The sequence below is a fragment of the Heterocephalus glaber genome, unplaced genomic scaffold (assembly GCF_053883595.1).
Source record: "Heterocephalus glaber isolate CG9 unplaced genomic scaffold, H.glaber_assembly_v1.0 deba00001606, whole genome shotgun sequence".
NCBI classification, from domain to species: Eukaryota; Metazoa; Chordata; class Mammalia; order Rodentia; family Bathyergidae; genus Heterocephalus; species Heterocephalus glaber.
In genome coordinates, this window is record NW_028258377.1 from 19,404,746 (window position 1) to 19,419,204 (window position 14,459).

The window sequence follows — 14,459 nt, forward strand, 5'->3', positions numbered from 1 at the left end:
GGGCACAAATCAGCCTACAGAGCTGGCCATTGTGGCACATGCCTGTAATCTGGGAGGCTGAGGCAGGAGGATCACAAGTTCAAGCCCAGTCTGGGTAACTTAGTGACTTAGTGAATCACTGTCTCAAAATAAAAGAGGAAAAGGGTGGGGTTGTACTTGAGAATAAAAGTTTTGGGTTCAATCCTCAGTATTGGGAAAAAAAAATTGGCCTATAACATGGTTGAAATGTAGGGACAGAGGAGACATCTCTGCCACTGGACAAAGCAAAGCCCCCATTGAGGCAAAACTGTGACTACCCCTGGCCACTTTGGCTTCTCAGGCTGTATAGGTGACTGACCCAGATTATATAAGGACCGAGGTTGTCGCAATACAGTGGAGGTAGGGAGAAGCATGTGCAGACTCAGTGGCTCACTGGGCCATTTCTTAGTACTTTCATGCCCACTAATACGTAATTAAAACAACCAGAAACCAATAAAGGCAGGGCAACTACAAGCTTAGACCCTTTGAGGATGAGAAGTCTGTCACCCCACCAGCCGAACAACCCAGACCAGATGACCTGCTAGGTCAACCCAGGGAAACTTAGTGGATGGTTGAGGAAGGAGATGACACAAACGCATCATAGTCTTGGTCCAGTTCCAGCCACTACTATAGTTTCCTTCATAAATCTTCTTGCTTCCTGTGGTGTGGGCATCATCACTGGTAGTCAGCATGAAAAGGTGATGATTAGGCATGGCTACTCCATCTTGGGAGAGGAGAAGTAAATATATATTTCAGTTCATGCACTTAATTTGTTCTACAATTTTGGAAAAGTTGGCCACGTTTGTGTTTGTGTGGGAAAGATGGCTATGGTCACATTTGTCACCTGATGCAGAGTTTGCAAACAGAAAATTTTGCCAAATGATTCTGTTTACGAACCAAATTGCTTACAAACAAAAGCATTCATGAACCAAAGCATGCCCGTGTGTATGTATGTATATATTACTATATATATAGGAATGACCTGGAAGGCTTAGAGTCAGTTTCAGGCCAGGTCTTGTGGTCACAGCTGTGTGGTCCTGCACAGGTCACAACAGAGAGGGGTGGATGAAGTGATCTCTAAGGGTGCCAGAAAAGTAAAGAAAGAGACACATGAGGTTAGCTCCCTCCCCTCTCTCCCCCCTTATTCCATACCTACTATCCAGCATTCCCTCCCTGTGGGAGTTCTAAACGGACAGACTGTGCTTGATGTTGTTAGCTGGCTTGGGACAGAACTAGTTTATAATGAGGGGCATCCAGTGGCATAAGGAAAGCTGTGTCAAACACCCCTTCCTATCTTCATTTGCCATCATGAGCACGATGGAGAAGACTTATGAGCATGGAATACAACAGCACAGTCTGCTACTGAGCTGAAGTCAAAGGCAGGAAGTGAATGTGTGGATAAACAAGTAGCTGTGCCCCTTACTAGCTGGGTGACAAGAGCACATTACAGGCTTCCCAACCCTGGATGCTGAGGTTTTAAATGTGTCTCCCCAAAGTTCATGTGTTAGAAATTTAATTCCCAAATTTACATATTAACACATTCCCACTGGCTTTTACCACTGGTGATACATGCATGACCATCCCATTGGGTGGCTTGTAGCTCTGGTTGTACAAGTGGTACAGTTGTGCATATACCATCGGTGGTTCAAGCCACTGGGCAGTGAGGCATTTGAAGGTGGGGTCTGTGGGAGGTAATTAGGATTAGATTGTCATGAGGATGGAGCACCCATAATGACCTTAGCAACTTTAGAGAAGAGAGACCCAAGTTAACGGTATGCTTGTTCTGTCTCCCTGTGTGATGCCCTCTCCTGAATTGTGATGCAGCAAGAAGGTCTTCACTTGGTGTTGAGCAGATGGCTGAGCTGTGCTCTTGGACTTCCCAGCTTCTGTAACTGTAAGAAATATATTTTTTTTGGGGGGGGGGTACCAGGGATCAAACTTGGGACCTTGCGCTTGAGAGGCAGGCGCCGGAACCACTGAGCTAAATCCCTGGCCCTTTAGTTCTTATTTTTTCTCGCATTACCTGTGCATGCTTCACCCCCTCCACCCTTCCCTATTTACACAGAGTTTGATTCCATTTTTTTTTTCTCATAATTTTTCCTTTCCCTTCTTCCCTTTCCCTTTCCCCTTCCACCATCCCCAAACCCTTGGACCTTTTCTTATTTCAAATTATCAATTATTCATTTTAATCATTTTCATCCTTATTTACACTTTCAGTTTCTCACACTAGAGATACTATTCGGTATTTACACACGTGTGTCCTATTTATTTCACTTAAGAGTATGGCCTCAATATGCATCCATTTAGCTATAAATGACTCTAGTTTCTCATTCTTTATGGCTGAGTAGTACTCCATTTTATAAAAAAAACACATCTTCTTTATCCACTTTCCAGTTGATGGGCACTTGGGCTGTTTCCAAACCTTAGCTATTACAAATTGTGCCGCTATAAACATAGGTACACATATATCGCTGTGGTATGATTCTTTTAATTCTTTGGGGAAGATTCCCAGTAGGGGAATAGCAGGGTCAAATGGGACCTCCAGCCCCAGTTCTTTGAGGTGTCTCCATACGGATTTCCACAGTGGTCACACCAGTCTGCACTCCCACCAACAATGGAGAAGGGTTCCTTTCTCCCCACACCCCCACCAGCATTTGTTATTGGTTGATTTCTTGATAGCAGCCATTCTTTGTGGGGTGAGGTGGAATCTCAGTGTTGTTTTCATCAGCATCTCTTGAATGACAAGTGATGTTGAACATTTTTTCATATATTTACTTGCTGTTTCTACTTCTTTGAGAAATGTCTATTCATTTTGCATGCCCATTTTTGAATTGGGTCTTTGAATTTGGGGGGGTCTGATTTTTTTCAATTCTTTATATATTCTCGATAGTAAATCTTTGAAGTACAGCTGCTAAAAATTTCTTCCCATATTGTAGGTTGTCTCTTAGCTCTGTTGGTAGTTTCTCTTGCAGTGCAGAAGCTTTTTAATAAGATGAGATCCCAGTTGTTGATTCTTCGTGTTAGCTCCCATGCTACTGAAGTTTTGTTCATAAAGTCTTTTCCTATGCCAGTGTCATTGAGAGTTCTACCTAACTTATCTTCCAGCAAGTTTACTGTTTCTGTCTTGATATTTAGCTCCTTAATCCACTTCGATCTTAGTTTAGTGCACAGTGATAGGTATGGGTCTAGTTTTAATCTTTGGCAGGTTGAAATCCAGTTTTTCCAACACCATTTATTGAACAGGCTATCTTTTCTCCAAAGAGGGCGATTGACTCCTTTGTCAAAGATGAGGTGGCTGAGGATGTCTGGAGTTGTTTCTGCATCTTCTAATCTATTTCACTAATCTTTGGGTCTGTTTCTTAGCCAGTACTATGCTGTTTTTATCACAGTAGCCTTGTAGTATAGTTTCCAGTTAGGGATTGTGATACCCCCAGCCATGTCTCTGTTGCCCAGAATTGCTTTTGCTATTCTAGGTTTCTTCTGCTTCCAAATGAATTTTTGGATTGTTTTCTCTAGTTTGTAAGAAATATTTTTTAAAATAAATTCCCTAATCTCAGGCAACAGTCCAGCAGCAGAAAATTGACCAAGACTTTGAGTTTTCTGACCAGTGTGATTGGTGTCCTTGTATCTACCTCATAGGATTGGTGTGTGGGTTTGAGGAAAGGGTGTCTAGAGTCAGTGCCTGGAAAATGGCACCTATATTGTTGTTGTTATTGTTGGTTATTGTTATTACTACTGGTGCTACACAAACCTCATTGCTGCATAGCCTCAGTGTCTGGAATTGTGGCAAAGGGCCAGGGAGGCTCTCCACCTGGAGGTAGTCCCAACTGAGCTGCATTTGGACTCTCAAACTGTTAATAATCTGCACGTTTCATTTTGGGCTCCATTTTCCTATGGAAAAAGAGGCAAGTTGCAATTGTCCCCTTCAGACCTAGTCAAAAAAACCTCATAGATACTGATCATTCTCAGAAAACAGCATCCAGGAATGTTATTACCAGGGCTGCATGTTGTTGAGGGCAAAAGTGGATTGGAATTACAAGTTTCAGAGGTTAAAATTTTGTTTTCCCCCTACATATCCACAGTCCCCGAGTCAGGTTATTTTGCAAGCCTCCTTAGTGAGAAGTAACATCTGCAGGCCTAAGGCACAGGATCATAATTGTTTTTCTAGGTTGTGGGGAAAGGGGGAAGCCATTTTCTTTTCCTAACTGATATGCTTTTTCCCACTGGTGGTTGGAAAGGCTTACATTTTAAGGTTAAACCTGGGATTTTATTAGTTTGTGCTGAGAGAAAAAGTAGATGTGAAGAGCTCAAACTTAGAGAGGAAAAAGGAAGGAAAGAATGGACAGACAGGACAGGACGAAGGACACATGGTGCTCTGGTGTCTACACGTGAAGTCATGAAGTTTCCTTGGCTCCCCAGCCCTCGAGTTCCTCCAAGTGCCCCTGCACGTGAGCTTTTGTGGGACATTTAGACCATGAGTTCAGCTGGATTCCAATATCCAGGTGCTGTCTACTCACCTTAGGAAGCCAAGAGCATTTAATCCAGAAAAGGCCCCAACCACCAACATAATGGGGCTTTTTGAATTGAGAAAACAGGAAACTGGACCAGGAACAGGTCTGGGCCTTGGAGAAAGGATAGAGAGGACACCAGGGCCACACTGGGATGTGCAAAGGCTACCAGGACTCAAGATACCCTATGCACTGAGACCCAGAGACAGTACAGGAACTGGAAAAGGATCAGGCTTCCCACGAAGCTGCATGGGCTTGAACCAAGCCTTTGGACTTACTAAATGTATGAATTAGGTCATTTCTTGCCTTTGTGCTTCAGTTTCTTCATCTGGGTAACAATTGTACCAACCTCTTAGAGCTGCTCTCAAAATTTAGGAAGTGAATTCTTATCGTGTCTATAACACTGTCAAGGCTCAGTATATCTGAGCTGCTTTCATCATCTGTCCACCCCAAGTGGACCACAGGAATGCAGGTTCTGAGAACATCCACCCCAAGACCTCTATATTGTTCTGTTCTGTACCTCACATTGACATGCATTTCACATCTACCCAGTGTCAATTTCTTTTTTTCCCCCCTTGGGTTTTTTGAGACAGGGTCTCTGTGTTTTGTCTAGGCTGGCCTGTAACTCAGTAATCCTCCCTGTCTCCTGCTGGGATTACAGGTATGTGCCACCACGATGGCAACCTTGTGTCAATTTCCTTCCCAAGTGGAGTCCTAAGCCTCCTGTCCAGACTCCTCCCCTGCACAGCTCTTTGCTCCTTGCAGGGTGTAGAGGTGGGGTTTGCTCCCATCATCTCTTGCTGCCACCTGATGGGACTCCTTAGATCACTTGTGCCTCATATGAGAAGCTTGGGGACTTCTCCAGAAACAACAGTCACCCCTTTTGACCTGGTGGCAAGGTCCACAGTCTAGACCACAACTATAATGGACCCAAGACCTCTTTTTTCCTAATACTTTAGCACTTGATTGGGGTCTGTTAGAGTGACCAGGCTTAGTGTTTTTTCCATGTCTTTCCAGAAGCAGAGGAAGATTCTAGTTGGACTTTCTCACCATCTTGGGACCCCAGGTTTTGGCTCCTAAGAAACTAGGGTCATGGAGAAGATTCTTAGGGGTAGCATGAACCAAGTGGGGAAATATGGCACTGGGATAGGCCGTCACTAGGCCTCAATACATCACCACAGCCCCATGGCCTGCTTTCTACCCAAGGGGCTTCCTATTCCTAGGCTAAGAAATTCAGGAGACAGAAGTAGGCAACAAGGCTTGTTTGAGCCGTGAGGCCATTTTTATTGTCAGTAAGAGAGAGCAACACTTCAGAGATGATAGCTAAAAAAGAAGGTGGGTGGTATTAAAAAAATGTAAAGTATAAAACTGTTAACTAAAAATAAGAATAATTAAAAGCTTTTCTGTTCTGTTAAGTGCTAGGACTTAGACAATGAAATAAAAACACAGCTCCTTATACCTAAGAAACTGGATTTTGAAAAGATTGCCTGGGATGGTGGGGAGAGCATACAAGGAACTTGCTGACGCCTCTTCAGTCCAAGAAGCCAGGGTGGGGCTTCTTTATCCACTGGGTCATGTACCACCCTGAGGCCACAACAGGTGACGCCAGGCTTTATGTCACCAAATTCTAGGACTCAGTCATCCCTCTGTCTCTTCTAGGTGAGGACAACTTATGGGGGCAGTTTCTCTATTCTTTGAGGCTCTGATGTTGTAGCCATGCCTTTCTTCTGGAAATGTTCTTCCCTGGCAGTACTCATGTAGTTCTGCTCTCTGCAGCATCTTACAGGTCAGTGGACAGGAAATCTGGGATCTGCTTGCCTTCTTCAGGGGACCTGCTAGCCAGCTGTGCCAAAAAGAGAAAAACACGACACCAAGATGGGATTCTCCGTGAGTGGCAGAGTAGAGCCTCCCAGGTTCTCTGTGCTGACCGGGCCCAAAGCCCAAGGAGTGAGTTACTATGACCTTGGGTTTGGTTAGAAAGGTGGTACTGAGCAGTGGTTAGAGCAGCGCCTTGCTGTTTCCTGACCCCTCACTAGTTCTGTGAGCTTGGGCACATCATTTACTAATCCTGTGAACCTTATAAAATCCTCAAGAGGACAGATAGTTTAAGATCAAACAGGGTAATGATTGGGAAATACTTAGCATGGTTCCTGACTCATTGTATGCTTGAAGCAAACTTGTGATTTTTATAGCAGCACAGTTCTGATCTAACATAACCTTGACGATCAGAAGGGCCATGGTAACATCTTGATCTTGAGCAAAAACTGAGCAACAACAGGAGATGGGACTTCAGGAGTCAGTACTTCAAAACCAACTTTTAATTAGGTGCATTTTATAAAATAAGTAGAATAGGAAAATGCTTTTCCCCCAAAACAACTTTGTTTCCAAAGAAAGGTGCCCATGAGGACTTGAGCAGGTGCCCGAAAGGGCAATTTAGGTTAGGGATAAGCCACCTACTTGTCTGAGGCTGCAGGGATCCTGCAGGGCTCTCAGATGGGGCCAGGCCTGAGGACCCCAGAGCAGCTACATTCAAATGCACACAGCACACAGTCTCGCACACCCCTAGTTTTTGTTTCCGCATTGCTCTCTTCCCATCTTCCTCCCAACATTCTCCCTTCCTGTCATGCTCACCATTGTTTTGAAGAATTGATTGACTTTCTTCCTTGTTAGCGTCTTCTTGTCACTATCTGAGGGGTGGAGAAAGGTCTGGCTGGGGCGGGGAGATGTGTTGGCTTCATCCAGTCCGGACCCACCTGCCACAGAGAGTGTGAGGGCTGGAAGGAGAGTGGAGACCCAGCTGAGAGAGTGGTGGGGGAGAGGTGACCTCCACTGGACAGGAAGGGTGTCTTGGGGGAGGCAGACAGCCACAGATCACATGTTTGGTGCCAGGCAGGGCCATTTCCTGCTCCTCCAGGGGGCTGCTCAAGCTGTGGCCTCTGGTGAGGCTTGTGAAGCCCTGTAATTAGTGGTCCTGCCTCCTGGTCCACAGCAGGACAGGCCTTTTTGTCCAAAGGCTTCTGGGCTGGAAACATGGGGGTGGGAGAGAGGGAGAGCAGGAGGTCTTCCTTGCTACTCCAGCTTCAGCTTCCTCAGGAAACACAGGACATTTTGGCCCAAGATGGGGAGGCAGTGTAAGATCATTTTCCCTTCACCTTCCTATACCAACAAACAACCTGCATTTCTCCTTTTCATCAAAGGCAGGGGTTGGGGGCTTCCAACCCAGGTGTCATCTTGGATTGGCTGATGGTCACAGCCTCAGCTTGGAGTCCCAGAGACCCATAACATCAGCCACCACTCTGATCACTGGTTTTGGTACTGGGATGGGAGCAACAGCACAGAATTCCAGTTGGATCTGCTGGAGATAGTCATTCTCATACCCTCCTTTTCCATGTGCATAAAATGGGGAGAGTGACATTTTCTGCTTTATAAGTGTGTGCTGTGGTATAAAGTGAGGGAGTAACAGTGCAGGGCCTGGCACCAGTTGGCATTTAGACCATAGCGGGTGTCTTGACCATAGTGCACACTGTCTCTGTCAGCTCCACACTATGAATGAGAAAGTCAGCCGGAGGCTGCCACCATCCTCTCTGATCAGTGAGTGAGTGTGGGAGGGAAACAGGCAACATCTGGGCAAACCCTCTGCAGCTATAAGATTAGTGGCAAAGTCTATACATCCAGAAATAGAATTCCAGGTCCGAAAAGAAGCTGTGGGTCTTAGGGACATACCCAGGGCAGGCTTCTGGACTTTGTAGAGGCCTGGCTAATAGAAAACACAGAGATCTCTACTGGATGCTGAGGGCCAGCCCTGGGCAGAGCTTTCTGGGATGGCTTTAGCAGAGTGGGAGTGGATGCGGAAGAGAGCCTCTCCCCCTCCCAGGATGCCTGGCCCAGTGCACTGTGTATAGACTATCCCCATCTCTCCTCACCCCACCAAACTGGTGGCCCCTACTTGCCAATGCTGGCAGTGACAGAGTGCGTACCTGGAATGGTGGGCATGGACTGGCTGGCAAAACTCATCTGAGAGAGGATAGACATCCTGGGAGGGATGGCCGTGTGCTCCGAAAGGTTGGTGTCACTCATGAACTCGTGTTTCCTAGAGAGCTGGATGAATACACCACACACACACCACAGAGGCTTAGCATGAGGTCAGAGAGGAGGGCTTGGCATTGTTTCTATGAATTGGACTCCTTCATTCCAGTTTATACCCTTTCCATGCAAGTCTGCCATGTCTGGTTGCTGCATATTATACAACCTTAGAGGATGTTGTAGGGGAGGGCAGTGAGACAATCACACAAAAGGTGCCTCCTAAAATTGTGAAACACAAGCCATTTCCATCATTTTTCCTTTGGGCAAAAGTAAACTCTGAGACCACTGGAAAGTTTGTGGAGGAGCCTTTCTAGAACAGCTAATCCCTTTCTCCCTCCTCCCTTTCTCCCTCCCAGGTCCTCAGAATACAGGAAACAAAGCTTTTTTCCTGGGGGGAGCTAAGACTGAACTCAGGGCTGTCTGACACCAACTCTTACTATTGGTTATTAATTTGTAAAACCAAAACACTCAAAGTCAGAGCAGTGAAATTTTCATCCCTGCATCCCCACCTGGGCCTCCAGCAATCAGAAAGATTTCAACAGAGTCTGAGACGGCAGTGGTTGGAATGGCTCTGGGACAGAGGGCTGAGAGACATAGGAACACCTAGTCAGTTGGGATGCTCTCTCCAGCCTTCCAGGGGACCCACATGAGCTCTCAAATGAATGCCCTGGGTTCAACTGCCATCCCCATTTCATTCAGCCACCTCATCTGCATGTGTCCCCTTCCTGCTTCCAGGCTCCACTTCCATGCCACCCACTGTCCCATGGGCATGAGACCATGCCTCACCTCCCTGGGTGTCCTGCCTGCACAAGAGCTTTGTCAGCAGAGTTGGCTAGGCACCTGCCTCGGCCACTCACCCGCTTCAAGTCTGAATCTGCTGTGGCTTTCTCATCTGCAAATACCACGCTGCTCCTCTTTGTCCTCTTCTTAGACCGCCGCAGCTTGACCTCAGGCAGGGTGCTTCCTGGGGAAATGGGCTCCTCCTGCTCAGCTTTCGGAGTCTTGGGTGGTGCCAGTTCCAGGTCAAAGCTGAAGGGCAAGAGGGACAGCAGTGGCGCCTTCGATTAGACCTTCCATGGAACTGCCTTGCAGGGACCAAAGGGGACCTCTCTGGTAACTGAGCTGTCCCTTCAGGGTCAGGGACAAATCAGCTGACCTAGAAGAGAATTTAGGGAACCACATGCTTCATTTTCAAATATTCAAATACAGGGTAAAATGTAATATGATTGAAGATACTAACTTATTAAAAAAGCAAGACTGTAAGGAGACAAACTGCTTTAAAAATGGATCTGGATTCAAATCCAGACACTGACACTTTTTAATCGAATGACTTTGGGTAAACTCTTCAACTTCCCCAAGTCACCATTTCCTTTTTCAGTAAAGAGTATATATATGTAGAACCTCCAGGAATGGCCATCAGAGGAGGTCTGGGCACATAGAGTCTATCATCAAAATAGCTGAGGTGGGCAGGGAAGAGCCAAAGGCTTTGGGATTGTGGAATGGAAAAGCAAGCCAGTAGAGGTGTGGGTGGGCAGGAGGAGGTGCTCTAAGATGGGATCATTTCATCCTGGGTAGGGGCAGGACCCCATCATCAAAGGTGAGAATGGGCCTAAGGAGGGGCTCGGGCTGCCTGCCAGGTCAGTGGACTGGAAGGATGAGGCTGTGGTGAGTCCCTGGGTCAGGAAAAGCCGCCTTACCTTTTAAGTCACCAGTGGCCCTGTAAAATTGACACTAGCCCTGGAAACTTCAGGGAGCAGTGTGAGGGTTTAATGAAGCACCAGATGGGAAAACTTCTAAGCTGAAGGAGGCAGGGAGAAGGGAGGCTGCTGGGGGCAAGGACTGACTTGTCCGAGGTAGCCTTGCTGGGCGTGCTGCAGTCAGAATTCATGGAAGCCAGAGAGATGATGGACATCTGCCTGTAGGAGCGCAGCATGGACCTGGGCCGGCCCACTCTCCTGTCTTCAAAGTCGGGCTGCAGGTGGGAGAAGAGAATGGTTAACATGTGGCCTCAGCCTTCCTCCTGCTCCCCCCCGCCCCGCCCCCCCCCCCCGGCCCCGGCAGGATGGAATTGTAGGGATGAGCAGGTCATCAGCACAGAGCTTCCTGTCTGGCCTTTCTCCCTTGTTCCTAGAAGCTGATCTTTAAATTCTTAAAATTTCCAATATGATAGGAGTGTCTTTGTCATGGTTGGTGGCCCCATGGATGTGACTTTTATGTTAATAAGATGGCTTGGGATAGGGGTTAGCAATGCCAAAAAGACCAGCCAAGTCATTACAGGGCTAAGGCTTTGAGCCATGCATGTAATATTAGCTCAGCGGTAGTGAGGGCACAAGGGCTGGGCTTGGATCTCACACAGGTGGCAAGGAATTCAGCAATCATAACTACAGGATGAAACCCATACAAAAACTCTAGACAATTAAGTTCAGATGAACTTCTTCTATAATCATACATCAGTGTGCCAGGGGGATTTATCCTGAGGACACTGAAGCTGTAGGTTTGGGACTCTCTTGGACCTTCCCCTATGCATCTCTCAATCGGGCTCATCCTGATTTGAATCCTAACCTGAAGTCATCAGTACAGATGCTCAACTTTTGATGGGGATGCACCTCGATAAACCCATCAGAAGTTGAAAACATTTTAAGTCAGAAATGCATTTAATGCACCTAACCTACAGGACATTCTAGTTTAGCAACACAGGAGACTGTAGAACACGGGCTGTTTACCCTGTGGTTTCACAGCATCATAGGAGTTGAAAAACTGTTAGGTTAAACCATCGTAAGTTGGGGATTATTTGTATAGCACTTTCCTGAGTTTGGTGAGTTTTTCTAGTGAATTATTATATGTGATGGGGTTTTGAGAATCCCCAGATTTGTAGTTAATTAGGCAGAAGTGTGGATAGCTTGGGAACCTTGGAACTCAGAGCTGGTATCTGAAGTGGAAGAGTCTTGGGGAGGACTGCTTAGAAAGAGAAATTTGACCTAAATCCATGTATTTAGCATCAGAATTGCATTGCAGGAATTTCACATAGGAAATGTTGAAAAAGGAGACCTGTCTCAGAAAAAACCTCAAGCTAGAGACATGAGGCCCGAGGACCCTTCTAGCCTCCTCCAATAGCTCCTTTCCCTTTTCTGGGTCTGTAAAATAAGAGGATTGAAGCAAACGGTCTCTACAGGACTGTACACTTGATGATACTAACTTTATGAGAAGGATGATGAAGATGTCATTTTTACCAGGCCAAAGGCTTTGTTAGGCCAGGCAGCTTAGTGGCCAAAAGCAGTGGCTTTAGAGTCAACAGAGCCAGGTGCCAATTTTGCCCTTCACTCACTTGCATTACAGACTTTGGCAAGTTATCTACACCTCTGAACCTCATGAGAGATGAAGGATTAAAAACCATTCCTATGTGCCAGGTGTATTATGAGGAATAAATGACCTGGTAGATGTGAGGTGCTTATTTAGATCAGGACTGGCACACAGAAGATTCTTAATTAATGTAGCACTTATCATTATTCAGTTCCATGAGTGGCTGGTGCTTAGCCCCAATTTGTAATTACTACTAATTTGGAGGTGACTTGTGTAGGGACCAAGTTTACAGAAGGTTCTTCTGGAGGGCAGGTTCCTTTGCTGCTCCCCTTTTGGCTTGATTCCCATTGTTCTTCCCTGTCCCCCTCCCAGCCACAGGGACAACCCCTACCATCTCTCGGACACCATATTCCTTCTCTACTTTTACTTTCAGGTTCTTGAAACATTCCTCCATCCGGTCGTGGAAGGGCCGCAGGTTGCCAGATACCCTTTTCTCGTGGATCTTAATCCCAGCTCCTAGGAAGGGGATCTGGAGAAAAGAGTGGTAAAGGATGAGCCCGAAACTGGCTGGCCCCTGAGGTCGAGACTGCCTGCTCAGAATTCACTGAGGGCTTCAGCCAATTCCAACTATAGTGCTACAAGCTCCAGCACCAACTGTATTAGTCCCATAGGACCTCAGGAAACTCCTCTCTGTGTTCTAAAACCCGAGTCCATGATACCCAGTGCCAGCATCATCTGTGCTCATACAATGGGACTTGGGGAAGTCCTATCCCATCCAGTGGGTTCAGAACTGCAGCTACTGGTGCCCCAGGCCCAGGAGTCTCCTACATTCTTTGTAAGAGTCGTGAGGAAGAGGAAGGTCTCCTTCACATTCTGTGGCTCAGGAACCCTGGCTACTGCCACCCAAATCCTTGACATTACTCTACTTGCCCTGAAGGACATAGGGCCAGAATTCCCCACACCGCAATTGTTGCTGCAAGCCCCAGTGCCTTCAGGGCTTAACTCTGTGGAGCCTGAGGACATTTTTGTAGGGCTCCATGCCCTGCAAAGTCATACACTTCCTTCTTTAATCGCTACAGTCTACACTGTTGAGGCACTCAGACACTGCTGACTCAAAGATGAAGATATCACACAGAGACAATGTCTCATCTAAATGAAAAAAATCTTTTCCTATAAATGCTATTTTCAAAAATTTGAGAAAAAACCCCCAAATGTTACACTACCTTGACAGACATCAAAGTAAGGACAAAAACATCGGGAGAAATGTGACACCTCTAAAGGAGAATAATAATTTTCCAGATAGAGATCTCTATTTGAAGGAAATCTATGAGATGCTAGAAAAAGAATTTAAGGGATGGAAGAGAATACATATAAGCAGTAAAAGAAATGAGAAAAAACAATTCAGGATATGACTGAGCAGTTCACCAAAGAGATAGAAATTATAAGAAAGAACCAGCTGGGCATGGTGGCACATGGCTGTAATTCCAGCTCTCGGGAGGCTGAGGCAGGAGGATTGCTGTGAGTTCAACGCCAACCTGGGCTACTTAGCAAGACCTTGTCTTAACCCCCTTCCAAAACCTTAATGAAATGAATAAATGCTGTAGAGATCTTTCATATCAGACTAGAACAAGCAGAAAGAAGAATTTTAAAACTCGAAAGGTCTTTTGAGTAATTGTGTCAAAGAAAAAAAAATAGAGATAGACATCCAGATAAAAGAAACTCAGAAGATCTCACCTAGATTCAACCCAGAGACATTCACCAAGGCATATTATAGTCAAAATGTCAAAATACAATAAAAAGAGCAAAATCCTCAAACATCAAGAGAAAAAACATCAAATCACATACCTATAAGAGAATGCCCATTAGACCTGCAGCAGTTATCAGCAGAAATCTTAAGGACCAAAAGAGAATTGGAGAATATGTGCAAAATACTGGGAAAACCCAAACCCAAAAACATCTGCTAACCAAGAAAACTATGCCCAACAAAATTGTCCTTCAGAACTGAAGGAGAAGTAAGTCTTTCCCAGATAAGCAGAAATGGAGGGAATTCACCATCCAACAAGTCCTACAAGAAATACTTAAGGAAATCCTATAGTATAAAAAAGGATAACTACTATTATGAAAATACATGAATATACAAAACTCATTAGAAGAACAAATCTACAAAAGAGATGAGTATCAAACTGTACCAGGACAGAAAACTACCAAGTCACAAAAGTAACAAGAGAGGTAGAAAAGGACAAAAAACATACGAAGTAAGCAGAATACAATTAACAAAATGACAGGAGGAAGTTCATACCCGTCTATAACAATTTTGAATATAAATGGGTTAAATGCATTAATCAAAAGGCTTAGGCTGAATGAGTAAAAAATTAAAACAAAAAAGGAAAAAAAATATGGTCCCAAGGTACATCCATTTACCTAAAAAAAGAAAAAAAATTAAAACAAGACCCTGATATATGCTACCTATGAAGAACTCACTTTACTAGTAAAGATACACATATAGAGTAGTAGTGAAGAACTGGAAAAGGATATATTATGTAAATTATG

The 14,459-nt window shown here is 45.3% G+C and overlaps 2 protein-coding genes across 6 annotated transcripts in view; one reads left to right on the forward strand and one right to left on the reverse strand.

Annotated features, from left to right (window-relative positions):
* Insyn2b (inhibitory synaptic factor family member 2B) overlaps nt 1–14,459 on the forward strand; it is a 331,485-nt gene that overhangs the window by 108,396 nt on the left and 208,630 nt on the right. For 2 of the 4 annotated variants that reach the window (XR_015444791.1, XR_015444790.1), the window contains one exon: nt 1,843–1,912. Coding sequence is in view for 1 of the 4 variants with exons in the window: in XM_087194860.1 (XP_087050986.1) it covers nt 1,843–1,912; nt 12,343–12,350 (78 nt within the window). In the remaining 3 variants the exon portion in view is untranslated. Of the gene's footprint in view, nt 1–1,842; nt 1,913–12,342; nt 14,358–14,459 lie in introns of those variants that run through there. The other 2 variants (XM_087194860.1, XR_015444793.1) reach the window with 2 other exon arrangements.
* The window catches only part of Dock2 (dedicator of cytokinesis 2), a 433,172-nt gene continuing 424,499 nt past the window's right edge, over nt 5,787–14,459 (reverse strand). Inside the window, exons 47-52 of one of the 2 annotated variants that reach the window (XM_021239768.2) lie at nt 12,301–12,438; nt 10,454–10,581; nt 9,467–9,638; nt 8,504–8,624; nt 7,158–7,279; nt 5,787–6,369 (exon numbers count right to left, since the gene is read on the reverse strand). In XM_021239768.2, the coding sequence (XP_021095427.1) occupies nt 6,307–6,369; nt 7,158–7,279; nt 8,504–8,624; nt 9,467–9,638; nt 10,454–10,581; nt 12,301–12,438 (744 nt within the window). In that variant the 3' untranslated portion in view covers nt 5,787–6,306. Of the gene's footprint in view, nt 6,370–7,157; nt 7,301–8,503; nt 8,625–9,466; nt 9,639–10,453; nt 10,582–12,300; nt 12,439–14,459 lie in introns of both variants that reach the window. The other variant, XM_004836400.3, reaches the window with a different exon arrangement.